At 33.0% G+C, this 25,456-nt stretch overlaps 1 protein-coding gene across 1 annotated transcript; it reads right to left on the reverse strand.

Moving 5' to 3' along the window:
* Positions 1-3,403: 3,403 nt before the first annotated feature.
* LOC148308674 (methyl farnesoate epoxidase-like) lies at positions 3,404-19,123 on the reverse strand. The gene is made up of 9 exons (XM_088261311.1): positions 18,887-19,123; positions 10,396-10,647; positions 7,702-7,927; positions 7,251-7,431; positions 6,992-7,094; positions 6,699-6,876; positions 6,045-6,162; positions 5,118-5,256; positions 3,404-4,692 (listed from the first exon to the last, which is right to left on the reverse strand). The coding sequence occupies exons 1-9, from the start codon at positions 18,969-18,971 to the stop codon at positions 4,460-4,462; spliced, it is 1,515 nt and encodes a 504-aa protein (XP_088117437.1). The 5' UTR covers positions 18,972-19,123; the 3' UTR covers positions 3,404-4,459.
* Between the last annotated feature and the right edge of the window lie 6,333 nt (positions 19,124-25,456).

Below are 25,456 nucleotides of genomic sequence, written 5' to 3' on the forward strand. Positions count from 1 at the left end.
TATTTTTTAAATTTCACTCATCCGTATACTATTTCTTTCAACACCGGATGTAGGCAATTATGTCGGGGAGTTGTTTGATCCTCAGTTTTATGCGTACGGCGTAAAAAGGAGGTAGATATCAAGCGAGCAGCTTTATTTGTTAGTCATTTCGTAATTGATTTTTTAAAAACGTTGTTTGCATTTAGTTACATAAAATCCTAGAGATATTTTCATCGAACCGAAGATAAAAAATGGCACAGTGTTTATAAAATATAAAACACTTTTTAAATTTGAATTATTTATGTTTAAATCGTGTTTTTTTCTGGCATATTAACCCCAATAGTCCTGGTAACTAAAGGCTTAAATATATTACGAGTATTCGTTAGATTTTAATATGTCAGATTTGGCGAAAGAATTGGCTTCGTTCGCTATCTTAAACCAAAAGACGGTTGCGGCCGACGGACTTGATTCCTTTCCAGGCCATTCGAATAGTTGCTGTGAAGGAAAGGGATCGAAGTCAATGTCATAAAGGTTGGTTACGGTTTCACTGTCCACTTGGATTTTTGTAACGTGAACTATTTCTTTGCATAAACGAGATAATAAGGCACCAGTTGTAGCTGTGGGTATGTGTATATGTATGTTCGATATAAGGTTTAGTAGTTGACTCAGTAGCGAGATCAACAATAGTATTACCTACGTGGGACAATCCGAACAAGGACGATCCAAGTTGGAGCTAGACTTCTCACAAGCTTTGCTTAGTTTTTGTTTTCCCCATAGGGCACTGCATCATATAAACGCAGTGTTAACAAATGAAAGAAAGGTGATCAGCCCTCCCACTCAGGTACCAGTCCAGGGTAATATTGAATAAATGTACATACACATATTATCTTCTCTTCAAACATTTATCAAATAGTTGTCATAGGTCAGTTAAAAAAATCACCTTTATTTATTTCATCCACCCCTAGGAATCGAACCCGGGACCTCCAGAACGGTAGCCGAGCGTGCTGACCATTACACTACGGAGGCGGAAATTTTCTTTAGGACAACAAAATACATCCGCCGCCACTGAATTCCATAGAAAAACTAACAGATTTAAAAAAAAAGCCTCGTCAGCAGAATTTCACTGTTGCCTAATGCCGGTTTTCTAAAGTACAAACAAAAATATATCTTATTTACAGTAATTATAAAGCATATATTACTATACAAAATTTATTATAAAGATTTAGGTGAGCACCTAATCATGTTGTCCGTGAGGTTCGAACGAAATCCGCTAGGTTTCATTTCGCTTGACGTTCCGAGGTCCGAGATAGGCTTCAAATACGAATGTCAAAACTTGGCATGTACTTCGTATTCACAAATTCTGTATCTACTACACGTTAATCCGTTTTCACAAATTCTGATATTTGACCTATAACGAATAATCCATTTTAAAATTATTAACCCGGTCATCTTTATTCAAAACATCATTTATTCTATTCCTTTCATTCACCCTTCTCTTAATATCTTAATCCACTTTTACATCTCTTGAGATCATGCTTCTTAGATTTCTTGCACTTGTTCCAGATATTCATTATGTACGATAATCTTGTATTCTGTTAATCTTTCTCTCTTTCAAATATCATGACCTTTGACTTACTTTCATTCATTGCCAGCACATTTTCCATGCATACATCATACATTCTTTGTGCTCTTCTGCAAATCCTCTACGCTGCCTACTAGCAGTACAGCGTCATCCACATACAACAAGCAACTAACATACACATTTGTCATTCTTGCTCCGTTTTATAACTTTCAATCTCATTGATGCAATGGTGCGTATACTGATTAATTAACAATGTTGCCATTACACACCCCTGTTTTTCAGCCTTTGATATCGCAAACCACAATGTAATGCTCCCATTAACCCATACACTAGCTGTGTTACCCCCGTAAAGAAAAGCAACTGCTTGTGTTAATTTATGATACACTCCGTAGTTTTCCATCACGCTCCTATTAACCTTGTCATATACTTTTTGCAGATCCAAAAATCCACATAACAGTTTCTGTTTTTTAGCCAAAAACTTCTCCGTCAGCATTTGTAGTGCAATGAATTCATAGCCAAATAACAAAATTCTGTAAAATTAATATATCCTATCTGAATTATTTATATGCAGGAATGGGATATTTTTGCCCATTCCTGCGTATAAATAATTTCATTCATTTATTGATGAAAATCTTTGCCGGTCCAGATCAACCCTGCTGTCTGTATGTTGGTGACCACTGGATTACTGTATAAGACAAAGTAAATAGATTTGCACTTCTATACCGAGAACAGTCTATCTCCGCACCTCGTGATCACTGGCATTAGTGCAAGATGTGGTAAATCTCCTGTCATGTCTCGGTTTAGTCTGTCTATCTTATTTAGAAAACATTAATTTTAGATTTGTTAAACTATGACCTCTTGCCCTCAATCCTTGTCCATTTTCACAGATCACTAATTTCTACAGGGTCTTCTCTTCCAGTAACATATCCAAACAAATATAGTTTTATTTTATAGTTAGCTTATCTTTTAAGTGGTGTAACTGTAGAATAGAGAGAAATAAAAGTTTGTCTCACAATCCGTGGTATTCTGTGCATACAACGCCAACACGTCTCGAAGACATCAATCATATTCGTTCTCAGGGTCCAAGTTTTAACATCAAAAAGGACTTTGAGGAATACCAGGGCTTTAACTAGTTAAACTTTCCGTTTCCGTGAGATTGAGAATTTTAAATAAAAAAATCCTAAACAAGGTTTTTGGTTTACAAAATTTTGTTTCTAATGTAAAGTTAAGAGAACCTCGGGCAGGGACTCCATACTGAAGTCAATGCTTTAACTTTGTAGTGTAGATAACTTATTTCTAATGCATTTTTAAATGTTGTCAATCCATAGTGTCGGACTGATTTAAAAAATAAAAATTAAATTAAAAAAATAAAAACAAAAATTCAAGGTTTGAGGCTGGTTTGCTTTAGGTAAAGCTTTGACATTGGTCCTGGGTTCTGGATCTTTTATTGGTTTCCTATATTTTTGGGTGGGCTTCGGGACTCTGAAAGCTACTGTCATATTCCTGGCTCCAGATAGAAGTTCTTGGCTCCATTCGGACCTAGACATACAATTAGTTTTATAAAAACTTTCTTTAAAAATCGGTCTTTATGCAAATTACACAACGTGTTTTGCGAGCAAAAATAATGATTAATGCTTTTAATGTCTGTCATTAACAGTGGGGATGTAAGGCAATAATAAATAGAATATGCAATCCACCACCATGTTCCAATCCTCAGGGGGCTAGCGGCAGGAAAGGGCTTTGGGACTATCATAGTCTGGCCGAAATCAGATTGGGTTCATCATGTTATAGATAAGTCACGCTTGCATTTATGCACTTTATGTGTGACTGTACCATAAAGTACATAAGTGCGAGTGAAGTAGTTGATTTTTGCAGGATTATAGATGGATAATAAAAATAGGACTGAAATAAAATACAAATGTTCTTATTGTTTTATTAGTTTATTGATATAGAAATAAAAACATTAATTGTTTTCTTACTTAAATTTAAAAAAGGAAAATAAGTACATATTATTAGCATTTTTAAACAAATTAGAACATTTAAATGAAGTTAATAAAGTACAAAGCTACAAGAATCTGTACCATTTAACAAATTAGAACATTTGAATGAAATTTATTTAGAATTATTATTTTAACATGTATTTTAAAATGAAAACCACATTTGAATGAAATCAAACAGATATTTTAAATTTGTGGATACCGGATAATATAAATAAAAAATATGAGGTAAAAAACTTAAGTATCAAACATTTTATAACCACTAATATATCACAATGTTCCAAGATTGGTATTTTTATTAGTTTATCATTTGTCCATATTAAAAATTAATTAATATTATTTACGCAGAATTGTCCCGAGTTGCATGTCATGTGACAACATAAATTCGCAGGGCATAGAAATAACATCTGAGTAGAGAGTACAATGTCCTTTTTATGCTCTGCACATTTGTAACTTGGGACAATACTGCATAAAAATATAAATGAATTGTTGACAACAAAAACGACAAACTAATAAAAATACCAATCTGTGAAAATTGCGATTTATCAGAATTAATTAAATGTTTATACTTAATTTTAAGAGCTTCATATAATTTTATAACTGATAAATCTACAAATGATAAAGCACTTTGAGTGTTTTCTAAATACTGTTGTCTGTTTTAAACCATTACTGATAGTTTTGTAATGTTTTCCCTGTGAATCAATTGGGATTACATTTTTATTAATGATGTTAGTTGATTATTGATTAATTTAACTTATAATATTCCGAAAAAAGGAAAAAAATAGATGGTGAAAAAAACTTATTCTGCAAAAACTCACACAAAACTACGTTCTACTGTAAAAAAAAAATTAATTATAATTTTTAAAAACCGTAAATAATGCAGATTTTAAATTCCAATTGATTAACGGTACTCGGTGCAGGTGAAAGCGAATTCGACGTGAGGACGTTTTGGCATTATTTCCCTTTTTGACCACATAGCTGCATATGGTTTTGGGCAGAGAGTAATCCCGTCACTAATTTCAATATTTTTGGGTGATCCGGGTGGAAAACGAACGGAAAAGCTTTGGAAAATGGACACGACAAATATGAACATTGTAGATTTTGCCAGCACATCTCCAATACATTTTCTGTTACCTGTGAATAATAAACATAAAATAACCATTAATAAAAAAAATATATAACTATTGTTTTTTGTCTCAGTCCGCCTCCGTAGTGTAATGGTAAGCCGGTCGGCTACCGTTTTGAAGGTCCCGGGTTCAGTTCTCAGGGGGGGTCAAATAAATATAAGTGATTTTTTCACTCTGATATTTATTCAATATTACCCTCTGGTACCTGAAGCGGAGAGCTGATCACCTTTCCTTCATGTGTAAATGATCAAGATAACACTGCATTTATATGATGCAGTGCCCTATGCACCATTGGGGTGCGGACAAGGGTTTGATGATGTTTGTTTTTTGTTGATATTTTATCTAAAGAGTTCTAACAATACTTCTTCTATTAATAGATCTTTTTTAGACAACTTAAACATATCATCTTATCTTTCAATACTAATTTCTCACCAGAGCCAAATGGCATGAACAGGGGTGTACTCCTGATTTTTCCATCTTCATCAAGGAAGCGTTCGGGTTTGAAGATCATGGGGTCACCCCATTCAGGGTTCATGTGAACCTCATGTAGTAGATTTAGAACAATTGTATCCTAAAACAGAAAAACAATATTTTTCAACGGACCCAAAAATTTTTTTTTTGGGAAGAGAATTTGGATGTTTAAGAAGAAAAGAAACAAACACACTGAGAACAACAATATGTAGTGCACCTTTTCATTAGTCTGTAGCAGTGCCTTATGCACCTTTGTGTGTAAATAAGGATTAGAATAATAATTGAAATCACCACTTAAATGTGAGATAAATAAAACATTGAGACTCATTCATTCATCATATTCATTATCTTATGAGATTATCCTAAAGTTAAGTATTAATAGTGTGCAAAGATGATGATACATTGCTCACTCCTTTCAAGAACGTCATAAATCAAAAATCGTCAATTTTCAGTTGTGCATGTTTTCGGAATGCCTAGAAAATGTACTATATCCCAGCAAAAGAGCCATATTTTTAACTTGATATTTACCCGCTACAGGGCAGAAAGTGTTGTTTTTGCATTTGGAAGAAAAGGTATGGTTTCATTATTTTTTTAAATATACTAAATATTTTTCAAATGGAGAAAAAACCACCAGGTTTTACCTTAAAAAATCTGCTGCACAGTAAAAAGTTCAATAAGTGGCTTGATATTTATTTTTAATGCATTTAATTTTATTTTTAAACTTTAAAAACGTTCTCATGAAAAATCAAGTTTTTTGATTTATGACGTTCTTGAAAGGAGTGAGCGACATGTTATCTGTTAGTATTTCTCATACTTTTTGTTAAACATGCAAAATTGGATTTATCTTTATATGGCCATCCATCAAAGAGAAAAGGTTTTGTTTTGTACCTTTGGGATGTTGTATCCTGCAATCGAGGTTTTTTTGGTTGCTCGATGAGCAACTCCTGCCGGAGCAATATTGGCAATCCTCTGTACCTCTTGGATCGTGGCTATAACGTATGGTAGTCTAAAACAAATCAACTCAAATAATTACAGAAATATCCACAAGTACCTGAGAATGGAATCCAACAGAGTATCAAAGCTCTTTATAAATTTATGTTTTTAGAAAGTTGGAATTGGTGCTTTTACAACAGCAAAGCAGATTTCATCCCAACCCATTCTCGCTCCAAGTATTGCATAGCAGAAGCGTGTTGCCTCTATGCATAACTGATTATTTGGAGCATCATACCAATGTGTTTGATTTATTACAAAACGATAATATAAATGTCCATAAGCTACATGGTAGAAGCAGAGTAGGGTCCAAAGATTTCATGTAAACTGACTAATCTTAGTCATACAAAATTTCTATGTTTCCACCTACGACATTCCTACTCATTTTACTAACGAAGGTTAAATTTTGTCAGTGCCAATACTGAAACATCGGGTGACATCTTTTGGGATGACATACTAAGATATGAAAATTTGAGCTAAAGCATTTGGAGTCTGCTGAGGACCACGATAATAATTCCTACTCAGCAATTCATGGTAAATAATATCACATACTTATCTCTGTCATTGAGAGTCACTTTAGAACTTCCGAGGACTACATCTATTTCTGCTATCATTTTTTTTTGGACACCAGGAAAAAGCATCATATACATAACAAAGAATGACAGTGTGTTACTAGTAGTGTCCATCCCCGCTTGCAAAAGATCAAGGCAAACCATGTACAGGTCATTTTCTGAAAAGGAAAAATAATGACAAAAATGTATAATTATAAATATTTTTGGCATAAAAGAAAATGTATGACTCCCGAGAATCTTAACATAAACAAACTTTCTCTTGATAAAAATTACCTTTAAATAACGTGTCATTTTCTTGCATATTAAATAAGATTGAATCAATGAGGTCTCGTACGTGTGCTGCGGACAATGTCTTTTTATGGTGTTCAATGGTTTCCTGAAATATAAAGGAATGTAGCAAATATTAGTTATAGTTAAGCAATTATTCATGTTTTATTGATTTAGTAAGGGGCCATTATACCGAGTATTTGCTCTTATATTTATCGATTTTTATTTGTTTATGGAATTTTTAAATTTGAAAAAGATGTCTAACCTGCAAAAATATATCAATCTCATTGAGGTTGCGGCATACTTGGTTGTACCCAGATAGGTCTGGAGCAAATTTTCTGATGATAGGGAATTGATTCAGCACACCTCCTGACATATCCATTAGCCGGAAGCTTTCGTGAATGGCTTTGGAAATCTTGTTCAACTGGATATCATCTCGAGGATATCTGTGGAAAAATGTTTTGATGGCTTTCATGATGGACGAAATCTGGTTGGTGTGCATACTGGGATTAATGACAAAAGTTAGTATAATCTAAACGTTTCCGAGTTAGACAAAACATTTTAGTTTGGAATGTTGTAAAATAATGAATTAACTATTGTGAATAATAATTATTGGCAATGAAATGATTTTTATCAATAAAATCATTAAATAGGGTTATTAGAAAATAGATCTGAAATTGAATTTAGATACATAAAAGTCAAAAATTTTGATTTACCTTTTTCCTGCGAGCATTGCCCAAAGCACATTGAGAACGGGAATGTCAAATACTCTGTCCATTTGAATAGGAACCGTGATCGATTTACTAATCCAATCAACCATAGCTGTGGATTCAGAAATTATCAAGGTTTCCATCCTATCCCTTCCAAATCCCATGTCGCGAAGATGTGCCATGCAGAAACGCTTCTGATCAGCCCACAATTCACCTTCATTGAACACAATACCTAAAGAAAAACAAATTGTATGATTTTGTTTCTTGTTCTCATTTTATAACTTCCCTGTAATTGAAAAAGAAAAACACACTCGCCACCAACAGGTGTTAATATTTTTCATTTACAATCTTGAAGATCGGAAGTTCTATTTTCTCTCGAAATTATGTACATTATAAAAAAAAGTAGCAATGGGAATATATACGCAATCAGTTGGCAACGCAATAAATATACGCAAAAATGTTTATTTATGCTTTAATACATAACAAACTAAAACCGCTATAATTTAACGCATTATATCTGGGAAATGCATTAATACCTGTTATGAATTTTATGTTTGCATGAATGCATTTTATGTTAACATATTGTTTGCAGGAAACACTTCAAAGAAAAGTCTTCAACATACTGTTGGTATAGAGCGGGAGACGCTTATAAGCATTCTATTTGCTTACTTTCGATACAGCGCAAGACGCCAACAAACATTGTACAGATCCGAGTTGGGTTTGTGGTTGCTTGTGATTTGTATACAACCCTAATTAGTACACTAATTAGGGTCAGAGTTGATGAAAAAACTGCCCACCAACAATGTGTTAAAATACTTTTTTTTACCCGCATTGGCATCAGTGGGGTATCAGTATGTAAATATGATACGAAATTTATCAATTACAAAAATAGATATTATAAAACAAAACAAGTTGTACAATGATTAAATTAAAATCTTTTTACTCTCTCTCTTCTATAAAATAGACACATTATTTATATAATATACAGTCGACTTAATTCATAATGTGTCTAACTTCATGAATTGAGTCGACTGTATATTTTTTTAATTTTTAATTAGTATGTATTTTAAAATTTTAGCAACAGTCATGGGGGTGAAAAAAGGCAGTTCTAGTGTAGTACCAAACAAACTGGAATAACGCTCTGATTTGTGGAATTCTTGTAAATATTGCTCCTGTTTGTAAAATTCTGCCAATACCTATGACCGAGATTAAAACCAGAGCAGTCTCCGATTGATTAAACGGCAATGGGGCAATAGCCTTTTTATGTTTCAACATTCAGTGATGAAATATTTTAATTTAATTAGAGACCAATATAACGAATGATACTCACTATTATATATTTGATGTCGAATTGAGTCATTGTCATGATAATTCAGTTGGAAGTTAAAGGATGAAGTAAGATATGAACAATGTTTGCGTAACTTTAAACTGTCATATATCAGCACTGACTTGAAGGATGAAAAATAGAGAAATAAACCTAGTTCCAGCTAAAGAAGGAATAGTGTACTAGAAATCCCTTTAGGCAAATCCAGACTCGTGTAAAGACACTCATTTTTCATAGCTCCAAAATAGTTTAATCATTACACAAAGGCGATATGATCAACACTAATTATTTAAAATTGTTTAGATTCAAAAATTTACAGAAATTATTTATTTAAAAAAAACAGATCTTAGTATCTTCTTCTTTTTAACTTATAACTCATATACTACTTTTGTTAACTATTTTAATTTTCACTCTTTGATTTTTTGTTGTCTGTTAAAATCGAATATTTGTAATTCACATTAGGACTTTTAATCTGTTTATAATTGTTGTATTCTTCCCAGTACCCTTCATTATAACCTAAAATAAAATGTCTACCCACGTGCAGGCCATGCCTTTGTGGTTTCTTTTTTTTGTAATAATATAATAGAATATTTTTGTACTTGTAATTATATAATTATAATATTATAATATCGTAGTCCTACAGGAGAAAGTGACCAAGTACATTTTTTACAAAAACGTGATCATTGACTATTTGATATCTTACTAGCATAATATTGCCCTGAAAAAATCACAAAGCGATTTAAAACTTGGAAGTATAATGTATAGACTTGTTAAAAATGACTAACTGCATTGATGTTTATTCTCTTGCCAAGCAAAAGTGACTTAAACGGCCCGCCTGAACATTTTACGTGTTGTTAGTTGGTCACTTTCTCCTGTACGACTACGATATATAGCATATTGTGAAATGCATTTTTTTTTAAAAAATAAAAAAATAAAAATTATGATTTACTATCCGTCCGCCTCCGTAGTGTAATGGTCAGTACGTTCAGCTACCGTTCTGGAGGTCCCGGGTTCGATTCCCAGGAGGGTCAAATAAATTTAAGTGATTTTTTCACTCTAATATTTAGTCCATATTACCCTGGACTGGTACCTGAAGCGGAGGGCTGATCACCTTTCCTTCATGTGTTAACGATCAAGATAACACTGCGTTTGTATGATGCAGCGCCCTATGCACCGTTGGGGTGCGAAAAAGGGTTTGAATGAAAATGATTCCCTATACGCTGATTACAATTTGGTTGGTGGACATGAGAAAAAATCAAAAGAAACACTCTTTGTATGGATTTGTTTGTGTTTTCAATACTTTCCATCTAGTATCTATCACCTATGGACAATCGGGAAGAGAATAGCAGTCTCAGTAACAAGCAGCGAATACTCGCCTCCACGTTTGCCCTTGGCCCTCAGGCGGTAGAAGAAGCCGTCGGGCCGGCCCTGCAGGTTGACGTTGGCGGTCGCCTGGCGGATGAGGTGGGGGCAGGAGAGCAGCACAGCGCGCACTCGGCCCAGCTGCAGCCCCACCACGCGCCCGTACTTCTCCACCAGGACAGACCACGCCAGGTGGTGGAACTTTACAATGTTCCTGATCTTATACATAAGCCACATGTTGCCTATTATCGGCCATCTCAACGGACCTGGAATCACCAATACACATATTAGCACACTTAGGACGGGAAGAAGAAACAAAAACCCACTTCATGGTCTTTAAACCTTGTGCCTAATAAGCAAGGTAAATAATAAATGCATTTCCCATCTAAAAAAAGGTAAAATAGAATTTATTGACTATTCGTCAGATAACAAAGTTCAACTATATTATACGCATTTTCCTAATGGATCTTTGTCAGACGGGAGGAATATCTAATTTTACATACTCAACCTATAAAGGATTGTATTAGACTCGTTTTGTGTTTATAACAGCCGATATAATTTATATTTTCATTCATCATTTTCTTTTGGAAAATTCGCATTCGAAAAAACGTTATTTTCGTAAGTTGGCAATGAATGACGTCACAGAAACGATGGAGTTATTTTAATGTTGGTGTCATTGCTAAATTATTGGCGGCTCTATTTGTTGATGTCTATGGTCCACCCTCCCATCCCCCCCTCAACCGTCATATTTGTATAACACAAATGGTAGTGTAGTGGTAAACAAACTATCCATACTACTACTATTACACGTCTATAAACCATATGACGTCATAAAACGTTCGATGACGGAAATTTGATGACGTATGCGAACGCACATTTTTCGTTTTATTCAAATATCTAAAGTTTAAACTTAAATATATCCCTTGGTTCCCTACATATTTCAATAAGAAAGTTATCGATAGTCTTGTGATTTTTCATATAAATTTATTAGCCAATAATCCAACATCGTGACAAAAGCCTATTGAGAGATGATTATAAAAAAACAGCAAACTTTAAAAGCGCAAACAAAACATAAATCCTTTTTCAAAGCAGGATTACCGAAAGCAAGCGAGTCGATATCAATCAGCAACGTCACTTCACGACGATTCTCCGAAGACCATAAATGGAATTTTCTTTTTTGTTTTGAATTGTTTATTTATATCCAAATACAGTGAGCATATATTTAAATTTAAAAAAGTTTATTGATTTAATTTAAACCTATTTTTATATAATGGACTTTCGGCTTTAATGGACACTTCCTCCCCTCAATTAGTTCGTTATACTGTAATTCCAACACGTAGCTTACCGAAACAGCGTTAAGGTCATTTAATCGAATCAACAAAATCATGCACGATTTCGGAGAATCCGACACTACCGCCTAATTTATTTTAATTTATTATAATCCGACACTACACATAGGTATTCGACAATCTACCCATATCCTGATAAACTCACTTTTCGCCGTCTTTTTTACACATTGTCTTTATTTGATATTCGCAGTCGATATATATTTAGGCCTTTATATATATAAATATATATATATATATATATATATATATATGTATATATACATATATATATATATATATATATATATATATATATATATATATATATATATATATATATATATATATATATATGTATATATATATATATATATATATATATATATATATATATATATATATATATATATATATATATATATATATATATATATATATATATATATATATATATATATATATATATATATATATATATAATTATAACATATGTTATTTTAATACAATACATTTGAATAAATCTTATTCTATTCCAATTCGGTACAAGGCCCCAAATGACCCATAAAGCTTTGATCTAATTCTTTTAACGCCTAACGTATTGTATTTGAACAAAATCTCTGGCAAAGGCCAAACAAAAATATATTTTATGTTAATTTCACCTTAAAATAGTAACAGGATAGTATTAAAATAATTTTACATAATACACCTTCTTTTAAACAACATTAACAAAAACTAGAATTCGATGTCGACGAAAAATAGTTTAAATTTATGTAAAAATATTTTATCGCTTAGCTGATCAATTGCTTGCTCAGCTTGGATAAAAATGCAATATGCAACGAAGAACAACACAGGTTCATATACAATCGGCGAGAAGAGGATTTTTTCTCAGCGACCCATACCTCGAAAACCGAAAGTTTTACAAACTTCTTAATTCGTATTTAAACCTCCCTTTAAACTAATCTAGCACGTGTTCGAATTTCAGAGTAAATTCATATTTCGATAACCGGTAACATTAAATAAATATTTTTTCATCAGGACAGAATGGATCATTCTCACGATGTGTTATTATTGGGTAATAAGTAATATGAAAAATCACTATTGAATTCTGTAGTGAAGTAAAAACATTAAATATTTGACTTTAGATATTTGAACTTTAAACATTAGATATTTGAACTTTAAACTTTAGATATTTGAATCGAAACGAAAAACCGACACCGTTATACGTCATAAAATTTTACTTCATCGGGTGTGTATGCCTTTACGTATCTGCTTTACAGAGCTGTAAAAGTAGCAGTGTGGATTCGTTTCTGTGGCGTCATTCGTTACCAACTTACGAAAACAACGTTTTTACGAAGGCCAATTTTCCAAAAGAAAATGATGATTTTCGACATACATAGATAAGTGACTATCACACTACGCAGAAACAAAATAGTTTTGCCACTAATGCCCTTATAATAAAATGGTTTCACCAACTAACATCACGCTTCTTTCCGGAGGGGTAGGCAGAGAGTATAAAACGTCAGACCACTCTGTCTTTGCGAAACATTCTGCGCCTCGTCTGCATTCAAGCATCTCCTCATTCGTACCCGCCGATTATTTCGACTCCTGACCTGACTGCTTTAAATTATTTGACAGGCGATACGACATTGATCTTGCTAAGTTTTCGTCGGTCTTCCTCTGCTCCTATTTCCTTTTATTTGCCTCATCAATTTGTTTCGCTGTTTTTTCGTTAGGATTTGAAGCGATAACTGACAGTGTCTACTTTATGCGCCATTTACTTTTGAGCAATCGTATATAAAAAAAAAAACTAACTAACCATCACGCCGCTTCCCCGCAGGGGTAGGCAGAGAAAATAGAACGTCACACCACTATGTCTTTGCAAACATTCTTCGCCTCTTCCACGTTCATGCATCTCCTCATACATACCCTCCGATTATTACGACTCCTAACCTGACCACTTTCGAGTATTTGGCATACCTGATAGTGTCATGTTTTTCTCGGTCTTCCTCTGCTTATTTTTTCAATTACATTCGCCTCATAAATTTGTTTTACCGTTCTTTCCTCATTCATTCGTTCTACATGTCCAAACCATCTCAACACACCTTTCTTAATTTTATGGATAATGCTTATCTCAGCTTTGCATTCGTTCCTTATTTCACTATTCGAACATCTATCATACATCGTTTTGTCGCACATTCTTCTGCAATCGTATATAAAAATATAATAATAAAATAAAACCTCTATAACACAATTTTACCAACAGGAATGTGAGAGCGTAACACGAGGCATTGTTCGAAAGAACAACGCGCGAGACCATTTAAAATTTTAAAAGTAATTTATGTATTTACGTCCGCTTCATCTTCAACAGCACAAACACAAAACAAATCTGACCAAATTTTAAAGAACCGTCTTAAAATACGCAATTGGGGGTGTTGAAAGCACACTCAGATTATTCACCAAAACCGAACAATTAGTTAGCGACGTCAAAATAATTTAATTACTACATCAGCTCTTTCGGTCAAAAGACCTATGATAACTATTTGATAAATGTTTGAAGAGAAGATAATATGACAATGATTAAAGAAAACACTTGTTTTTTACCACTTGAGTTTTATTAAAGACTACATGTTTCAGAAGTTAAACTTCCATCATTCAGGCCTGTATAATAGTTATTATATAGATCTGAATGATGGAAGTTTAACTTCTGAAACATGTAGTCTTTAATAAAACTCAAGTGGTAAAAAAAAAGTGTTTTCTTTAATCATTGTAACATGTCTTACCACAAAGTTAATGCCGAAACAATAAAGACGATAATATGTGTATGTACATTTATTCAATATTACCCTGGACTGGTACCTGAAACGGAGGGCTGATCACCTTTCTTTCATGTCTTAACGATCAAGTTAACACTGCGTTTAAATGGTGCATTGCCCTATTATGCACCATCGGGTGCGGATAAGGGTTTGAAGAAGAAGAAGGCATATATCGCTCACTCCTTTCAACAACGTCATATATCAAAAATCGTAAATTTTCAGTTGTGCATGTTTTCGGAATGCCCAGAAAATGTACTATATTCCAGAAAAAGGGGCATATTTTTAACTTAATATTTACCCGCTACAGGACAGAAAGTGTTGTGTTTGCATTTTGAAGAAAAGGTATTGTTTAATTATTTTTTTAAATATACTAAATATTTTTCAAATGGAGAAAAAACCTTCGGGTTTTACCTTAAATGATCTGTTGCACAGTAAAAAGTTCAATAAGTGGCTTGATATTTATTTTTAATACATTGTTTTACATTTTTAAACTTTGAAAACGTTCTCCTGAAAAATCAAGTTTATTGATTTATGACGTTCTTAAAGGAGTGAGCGATATCGCTCACTCTTTTCAACAACGTCATATATCAATAAACTTGATTATTCAGGAGATCGTTTTTAAAGTTAAAAAAATATAATAAGATATATAAAAAATAAATATCAAGCCACTTATTGAACTTTTTACTGTGCAACAGATCATTTAAGGTAAAACCCGAAGGTTTTTTCTCCATTTGAAAAATATTTAGTATATTTAAAAAAATAATTAAACAATACCTTTTCTTCAAAATGCAAAAACAACACTTTCTGTCCTGTAGCGGGTAAATATTAAGTTAAAAATATGCCCCTTTTTCTGGAATATAGTACATTTTCTGGGCATTCCGAAAACACGCACAACTGAAAATTTACGATTTTTGATTTATGACGTTCTTGAAAGGAGTGAGCGATATATGAAATAGATGCCACATTATTGCGGATTGCAATTTGTATATTTAAAAAAAATACTTATGTGGATTTTTATTCGTTTTAAAAACTAGGTTTTGGTTTTCCAAAATACTTGTGAACGTTTTGTTTGTTTCTCATAAAAAAAAAATTATGGCGATGTCGAATTTATATGTCCGATTATTTAACGTCTTTCGAAGTGTTTTCAGTAAATTTGTCCAGACGGTGTTGAATTGTTTACATGTTAGGCTGGCGGTTAGTCATTTAGTTCTCCAAGGTTTAATATTTTAGCTTTAAGAATGGAAATAAAATGCGTGATTTATTTGATGTTTGACTCCTTTACGTCCCGAGTTTTTTATACGTATTTTTTTCAGACGTATTACTCGGGTCCCGAGACCCGAATAATACGTCTGAAAAAAAACTGTTTGGTCGATGGTCAACTGTATGGTCGAGTTGGAAAGTAATACTGGTCACCAATATTATTATTTCAATGTTTGTTCGGCGGACCAATTAGAATCTACCGCACCGGTTCCCAAACCTTAGGTACAATATTGGGGAATATTTGGAGGAATTGCCAAACGGAGAATTTAATATCGAGCTGCTCCAGAATGGACAAGTTCGTCTTCCTAGCTGTCCACGGGACACTCCAAAGTATTAAATAACATTTTAATGAACTGATTACGTTTGGCCGTAGAGGTCCCGAGTTTCAGTCATCTATATATGTTATTAGTTTTTTAACTTTTATATTTATTTCATAATAACCATGATTTGCATTTTGACTTGAACAATGTGTCAATCCGATGCAGTATGCTATTTGATCCGCGACTGGATCCCGGTAAAAGTAAGATGAAAGAATGATTATTTTAAATCCGTTAAATTTGCCCCCTTGATTTTTATTTACTCCTTTTTTTGAGGAGTTTTGCTCAATTTTTAATCAGTTTCCTCTCTACCTCTGGAGTCACTAGCTTTCTGCTATTGAAAGGGTTTGGTTGTGCGTAATTACATAAAAATGTTAATAATTTATTAAAATTTGATTCTACAACTATTGTCAGTTCACTGTAGTATCCTTAACGAGTGGGACACTGGCTAATAATCCAATTATTGTTTGAACTAGAATTCAAGTGGAATTGGATGCAATCGTCAAGTTCTCTACGTGCTTCCCTTCTGCCTGTAGGGTTTCTAATGCCCCCACAGACCGCTTCAGCGCCCTCAAGTGGGCGATATCGTCTAGTGAGGCTCTCACCATATTCCCGGATACGCTAGAATCGCTAGATCCGTAGAATCTCTGGATCCGGCCCTGTTACCTATTACTGATAATAAATATTGGAACCTCTCATAACGATTATTTAACGGGTGAACCAAAAAAGGCGTCTTTGTGAAAATTGTCTTTAGCCAATACGATTGGACTAGAGACAGATAACAATAATTTTGATGAGCTTGTAGAAGAGCACAGGCAAGAACTGACCACCGATAGCTAATGGAGTTGTATCACGTGTCACAGCAAGAAGATAAGGAAGATAATTTATTATTGGAAGAGGAGAAAGTAGCGGAGCAACAAACTTCTGGTATAATATGTGAAATATTGAAAGCATAGAAAAATGTTGCATTGTACATTGAGAAGCATCACCATAATAATAAGGTGGGTATACGTTCTACAAATTTACTAAGATAATGCCGTGTAACATTTTCACCAAATCTTTGAATGCTAGGCCAACCAATGTCTGTAGAATGCTTTGTATTAATAAAGAATTATGTGTCATAAACAATAAACTTTATTATTATTATTTTATAGTTTTGCAAAACTAAATTGCATTATTTGTATGAACGAAAAAAAAAACCGGCACGGAACGCATTATCGTATTACATTGATTTAATGGGAATTTTTCCACTTTACGAGTGTTTCACATAACGAATGAGATTCTGGAACGAATAATTGTCGCTATGAGAATTTCCACTGTTCATCACTATACTTTTCATAACCATCTCTCTTCTAGATATTCTAGAAATGCTCCAGTATTAGCAGTGATAGGGATGCACAGATGCCTCCAGAACCCGACCAACACACCAGGCTGACATAGATCTATCCTGACAGTCAAGGAAAGATCAAGTTATTGCACAGTTTCATACAATTAAACCATTTTTAACCGCCTCTAATTCAGCCCGGATTCCTTTCACAAGAAGAATATTTTTCCTAATATAATCCCACACAAACGACACAATCCTATAAAGGAGGAGACTGACCGGAGTCATTTCATCGTAGCGTAACACGTTACGATGCGAGCGTATAGTCAGTACAGCGAGTTGAGCTCGTTCCGAGTACTCCATCCGAAGTCAGATGCTCGCCGCGAATGTTACGTTAGGACGAAATGTGGAGGTCAGTCCCCACCTTAAAGCATATACCCTAGAACGGAGTCCTAGCCATAGAACCAAGCCAGAGGCAGAACTGTAACAAATGATGTAAAACACAGCCCCTAACACAATAATCACTTAAAAGCCATGCCACGAAAGGACAGTCACAGGTCGTAAACTGGTACATAAACAGCTGCACTTCCACTTATTACTAGACCTACTACCCGGAGGTGTTTCATTTTCCCCCACGCGCTCGTAAAAAGGGACAATGCGAAATGTGGAGATGGCGCTCACTTTGGGAATCACTGGTCTACAGTATGTTTTATGGGGAGCTGGTTATTTCGATGACGTCCTTTTCCTCTCCATACATGCAGTTCATAACTTTTTTTAACATTAATGGCATATATAATTATATGTATGCATTTGTATATACATATATATATATATATATATATATATATATATATATATATATATATATATATATATATATATATATATATATATATATATATATATATATATATATATATATATATATATATATATATATATATATATATATATATATATATATATATATATATATATATATATATATATATATATATATATATATATATATATATATATATATATATATATATATATATATATATATATATATATATATATATATATATATATATATATATATATATATATATATATATATATTATATAGCAATAAAATCAGTAGCCAAAGTTGACAAATTCGTTTCGAAAAATATTGACTCACTTAGTAAATATTGTCACGGGGAAGCGAATTTTAAGAGACCCAAAACAATAGTCGAGGTCAATATAAAAAGTCGTTTTTCCACGATAACACTCCGAAAATACAAACCAAGTATTTAGGGATGATATTTAAATGAATTGAAAAGTAAAAAGTACAGATGTACAAAGTCATAATGAAATGTTTTAAAAATAATAATTTGTCATTTGAAAAAAAAACTATCTGAAACAAAAGTATGTATTTCTCATAATTTGGACCATTTTGTATGCATTTGCTTAGTAATGTAATTAATAATAATGCTCACCTGGTGGGAAATTTGGTGGATCATGTTTTACATACCACATCCAAAGGAAAATAACGACTCCTGAAAGAATTATTGTCGTGAGCATTTTAAACGAATAACTAGTAGCAACAAAATAACTTATTTATGGTAATTAATCTCTTTATTAGATTCGAATATGTCACAAGATTCTTTCTGGAGATATCGGAATACGACTAAAAGCGGGAAACTTCCGAGGCGACGAACGTCAACCGGCGTTGACCGAAGTTTTGAAACGATTGACCAGGCGATTTAAGTTCGCGAATATTACAGTGTGAGGTGTTTGGTTTATTTAGGTACTTTTTTATATTCCGTTGCGTTTAAAATCCGACGTTCAAAATTATCGATACGCGTAAAAACAATACAAACTTTTACGGACATGTTAGCTTTCAAATTGGAAAGGCTAATTTTTTGTTACCATAGTCAAAAAATTATTATTCGAGAGGTCGTTTGATTATTATATTTGAAATGTCAAGCTTAGATCAGAGGTAATTAGGTACTTTTTCTCAATCTTGCACGTACTCTATCAACGCTAAATCTATATTGTCTTAGGAAAGGAATACAATATAACAGGCATTATTTAGTTTCTACTCCAGATATATTTTACGTTTTGTATATGATATCGAGAATATTAAAATATATTATATTATATTATAATAAAAAGCTTTGAAAAATTACATGTCATGTATGTATGTATGTACGTAGATCGCATACCCTATCAAGAACGTCATAAATCAAAAAACTTGATTTTTCAGGAGATTTTTTTTTTAAGTTTAAAAATATAACACAATGTATTAAACATAAATATCAAGCCACTTATTGAACTTTTTACTGTGTAACAGATCTTTTTATGTAAAACCTGAAGGTTTTTTTTTCTCCATTTGAAAAATATTTAGTATATTTAAAAAAAAATTAAACAATACCTTTTTTCAAAATGCAAAAACAACATTTTCTGCCCTGTAGCGGGTAAATATTAAGTTAAAAATATGCCTCTTTTGCTGGGATATAGTACATTTTCTGGGCATTCCGAAAACATGTACAACTGAAAATTTACGATTTTTGATTTATGACGTTCTTGAAAGGAGTGAGCGATATGAATATACATTTATACAGTCTTTACAAACTACCTTCTCTTCTTTCACATTCGTGCATCTCCTCATTCATATCTGGCGATTATTCTGACCACTTTCAATTAATTGAAATACTCAATCATGCCAAGTTTTCCTCGGCCCTACTCTGCTTCTATTACCAGCCGCATTCACGTAACAAATTTGTTATACTGTTCTTTCTTCACCCATTGGATTCACATGCCCAAACCATCTCAACACACCTTTCATAATTTTATCGATAATGCTCATCTCAGCCTTGCGTTCTCTCCTTATATCACCATTCGAGCATCTATCGTACGTATTTCGACTTATTGAATCTACTTTCATCCATACACTACGATTGGAACCAGAACACCATAAATACAACTACTTTATACATCATCCGCAGGGTGCATAATGAAATAGTTATGACTGATTTCATTATTCTCCTTGTCTCAACTTGACATGATGCATCTATCATTTTGATACGAAAAAAGATGCGATGCAACAATAGATGGAAGAAGCCCTGGGATGCTCAGACTTCCATATATAAAAACATATTGTAGTCTGAGTATTATATAATCATAATAACTTATAAATTCTACTTTTATATATTTTTTTACAAAAATGTTAGTAATATTAGTATATCATCGAGATTTTTATGTCTACCAGTTTCGAGACGTACCCGTCTCTTCGTCAGGACAATCACTACCACAGCATGCAAACAACACTACGCGTCACTACCATAGCATTATTCACACACTTAAAACTACACAAAATGTTTATCACATGCGATTTTGGTCGACCGGAAGACCAACATGCACTAGGGATTGCGGAATCAATATGCATTAAGAGCTGAGGTCTAACATGCACTAGCGACGTTAGTTAAAATGCATAAAATGCTATGGTAGTAACGGGTAGTATTGTTTGCATGTTGTGGTAGTGATTGTCCTGACGAAGAGACGGGTACGTCTCGAAACCGGTAGATATACATAAAAATCTTGGTGAGTGGTTATATACTAACATTTTTATAAAAAAAAAGTAAAACTGACTAACCACAAAGCAAATGCTTTATATATTAAAAAAAATGAGAATATTATAAATTCTACCTACCACGATACAATAAAAAATTATATTCTAATGCAGATATTAAATTATAATTGTACAAAATAAATATTTCACAATATTGCAACACAATTATGCAGTGATTTTTTGAAAATGAATAGTTTCAAAATTGATTTAAAGATAAAAAAAAAAAAAAATATTCAAGTAAAATTTCTTACCTGGTGGTAAGTTTTTTGGTCCTCGGCTGAGGACTCTCATCCACACCATAATCAAAATCACCAAAATCGTAGTAGCAAACATTTTCAGTGTTGATCTCAATATTTCACTTTTGAAACTGGCTGAAGGATCGATTATCTTCCCTATTTAAAGAAAAAAATTAAACATTATCTAAGATTCTCAAAGAGCGACCGATATTTTTAATACAATTTTTATTTTATTTTTTTAATCATATTACATACATAAGTAATGCATATATATCTCGTGTTCATTCAGGACATTCGGTCGGAGGGTTTGTCCTTCCCGCTGAATGTCCAACACCTTTTATCAATTGACTCCAAAAATATTAATAGTGCGATCATTAAACATGTGAAAAAAGTATGGCAAAAACGAGTAACCCCAAGTAAAATACTAAAAAAAAGGGTTTAAGTAAAATCACCAATATGGCATGTATCACCCAATTTTGGGTGCTTTGCCAATAAATTTAAAAAAATGCATATTTATATATATATATATATATATATATATATATATATATATATATATATATATATATATATATATATATATATATATATATATATATATATATATATATATATATATATATATATATATATATATATATATATATATATATATATATATATATATATATATATATATATATATATAAATATATATATATATATATATATATATATATATATATATATATATATATATATATATATATATGTATATATATATATACATATATATATATATATATATATATATATATATATATATATATATATATATATATATATATATATATATATATATATATATATGAGGAGATGCATGAAAGTGGAAGAGGCGAAGAATGTTTGCAAGGACAGAGTGGTGTGGCGCTCTATTCTCTCTGCCTACCCCTGCGGGGAAGCGGTGTGATGGTTAGTTAGTTAGTTTTATATATAATATGTTTTTATATATTTTTTTTCTTCTTCTCCATAGTGCAATGGTAAGCGGTTAGGTGGTTAGGCTACCATGCTGGAGGTCCCGCGCTCGAATCCCAAGAGGGTCAAAATAAATATTAGTAATTATTCAGTGCAATATTTATTTAATATAACACTGGGACTGGTACCTGAAGCGCAAGGCTGATGACCTTTCCTTTGTGTATTTAAAGATTATCCACCATTGGATTCGGTCAAGGATTAGAATAATAAAAGTGATACTTCTGAAGAAAGTGCGGCAAAACTATGTATGATATATTTTCGAAAAGTGAAATAAGGAAAGAATGCAAAGCTGAGATAAGCATTGTGCATCAAATTAAGAAATGTGTGCTGAGGTAGTTTGGACATGTGGAACGAATGAGTGTGGAAAGAAGGATATAATAAATTTATGAGGAGAATGTATTCGAAAATATGAGCAGAGGAGGACTTAGAAAAACTTGTTATGATCAAGTAAATCAAATTTTGGACCTGGTCAGGTCAAGTATAATAATATAATATAATAATTGTACGGTATGTATAAGGCGATACATGGACGTGGAAGAGACGAAGAATAGTATCATGGAAGCAAAGTCATAGTGGGGTGGCGTTATATTCCCTCTGCCTACCCCTGCGGTAATGTTTGTTTTGTTTTTTAGTCAGTACAACAAAACAAAACAACACAACAAAAATCTCTTCTTTATAAATAAACGTTCCCATACGTATTTTTTGTTTATCTTCTATCCGTCCCAAAAGCTACACACAGTACCAAAACGGATCGATAGGGCGTTGACATGGTTGCTAATTATATCTAAGAGAGGGTGGAATATTTGTTGCGGGATACAGATTTCTTTTGTGAACGATCTCAGGGTGAAGTATATTACTGCTGCGCGGGAAAGGAAATGGAGGATAAACAGTAGGTAGGAAATGGAGGATAGATGCATTGGCTGGGACACTCGGGGTTGCGTGCCCGTAATCGTTTTGGGTTGAGCACCTACAATGAAACTTTTACTGCTCTACGTTTTAAGAATCTAACACAAAGTCATTTCTTTTTAACAGAGACGGAGTGAGAATTTACAAATTTGTGTTTTTACAAATATTGTAGAAAAATTTGCTTTTGGACATCTCGTTTATCAACTTGAATAAATACAAATCGTTTCATCTATTTCTTTCAACTTGATGAAGCTACCTGGATTCCCGCAAGGATAATAATATAATACATGTTGGAAAGTATTGATTTTGCTGACATTTCACCTTGCATGTCCTATCTACTTTTTGTGATCTTTTTCATCTATATTTTCAATGATCATGTTAATATTCAAATTTGAATAATCATAGGTGTAGACTTGCAAAGTGAAGCGATAAAAAAAAATACAATACATCGAACTATATTCGTCGCCATTATCATTTTCCTTCGACTTACAGAGCCGGTAGGGGGATTTAGACAGGATAATAACGCCTCGCGCCGTTCATTCTGATTAAGATGTACATTTTTGATATTATTTATAAATACAAAGCAGAGCACAGATAAGAACCACAAATGGAGTTTTTCTAAAGCGAATTTTCGCGAATCCCACGAAACGTTCTCGATAGTGCTTTCCCGACTTAGAGTTTTCCTAGTACTGATTTTTTTTAATTCCGGCGGTCCTATTGGCCAGTTTGATTCTATTAATGTCATTATTTTGGCGCCATTGGTAGACACTTTCCGCGGTCAACTTTGAATTTTCGAGGTACTAAAATATACCCAAATGCTAAATCTGAAGAAACGAGTTGCTTAATAAATCTTATATTTAATTATCATATCGCTCATTTGGTGCAACAATGAAGTAATTACTCGTTTGTTTAAACAATCAAATATATAAAAATTTGCGGAAAGACTATTTCCGTCGGGAGAAACATCGACAGAATTGATTTTGTGGTGGAATGCTGCGAAATGGTGCGAGTCTCATTGTAGAATTTGTATAATGGCGCCATTTCTGTTGCTAAAACGTCTGAATGGGCATCTTCTAAAATAATTGTAAAAGTGTAATTACGCCATTGTTGCACCAAACGAGCGATATTTATTTATAGCAGAGGATGTACGTCCTTTTCGAAATAATAAATATATTTAGAAATTCAAACAGAAGGGGCCCCTTATTTTTTATCAATTTGTTTTTTCGTGTCATGTTAAAATATTCGGTAATGAAGTCGTTTATATTATTTGGACTGTCGAATCGCATGGAAACATGTCGAGACTTGTCATCAGACATAATTCAACTGCGCGCGCGCGTTTAAACCAACATGCGCAGCGCATGTTAATTCGTAAGTGCGCGTGGGTCCTCTGTACGTGATGCGCTGGGAGCCAAGGTCGCGTCATACCTGTCTGTTTTTGGGAGAGTAATTGTAATGTTTTGCTTCGCTGCCATGAAAAGTGCTAGTAGCTCGAAGCTAAAAATCACCAAATTTCAGATATTCCACTCTTCAAACAAAATTGAAAATAGGTTCATTCCTTGATTCGTTCCTGTAAAATTCCGAAATCGAGGCATCACTACAGCTCTGTCGGGTTTAACAATTGCAAATTACATCTGCACTCAAATAGTACTAAATTTACTCTGAGGTAAATAAGGAATGTTTCAAATATCGGAACTGCAAAAGCATGCTTCATTCTTCCTGGGTTCATATATTAGTAGGTAAATGGATGACTAATGTTTATATTATTTTTTAACATCTCATCAAAGATGAAGAAGAATATGGAAGTCTGGGCATTTATGGGGCTGACGACCGTCATAGGCTGGTTTAAGTGATCACTTTACGCACGTGTAACATTCACCAATTCTACCCATTATTGACAACCACACTACTCAAATTCTTGGAAGGTCTATATATTTGAACCAATTTTGAAACCTTGTTCTTGAATCACTAAAACTTCACTAGAGACATCTATTCGTGAGATTTTAAAATGAAATTTTGAAATGGTATTTTCTGGCGTTTCTCATGTGTGTGATTATAATCCAGGATTCGGACCTCACATACTAATATAAGAGTTTCTGCTTAATAAAAAGCTTCTTTACATCTCACCAATAGATGTCTCTAGTGAAGTTCTAGTGATTCAAGAACAAGATTTCTAAATTGGTTCAAATATATAGAACTTCCAAGAATTTGAGTAGTATGGTTGTCAATAATGGGTAGAATTAGTGAATGTTACACGTGTGTAAAGTGATCACTTAAACCAG

Source organism: Brachycentrus maculatus, unplaced genomic scaffold (genome assembly GCF_059751285.1).
Source record: "Brachycentrus maculatus isolate JH-2025_06_01 unplaced genomic scaffold, ASM5975128v1 h1tg000153l, whole genome shotgun sequence".
NCBI classification, from domain to species: domain Eukaryota; kingdom Metazoa; phylum Arthropoda; class Insecta; order Trichoptera; family Brachycentridae; genus Brachycentrus; species Brachycentrus maculatus.

Coding starts and splice junctions, on each gene's coding strand:
- LOC148308674 (XM_088261311.1), bottom strand. CDS start 18,971: ATGCTCACGACAATAATTCTTTCAGGAGTCGTTATTTTCCTTTGGATG. Junction 7,432..7,701: donor GCAATGCTCGCAGGAAAAAG/GTAAATCAAAAT, acceptor ATTTTTCCACAG/ATATCCTCGAGATGATATCC. Junction 7,095..7,250: donor AGATTGATATATTTTTGCAG/GTTAGACATCTT, acceptor TTTATATTTCAG/GAAACCATTGAACACCATAA.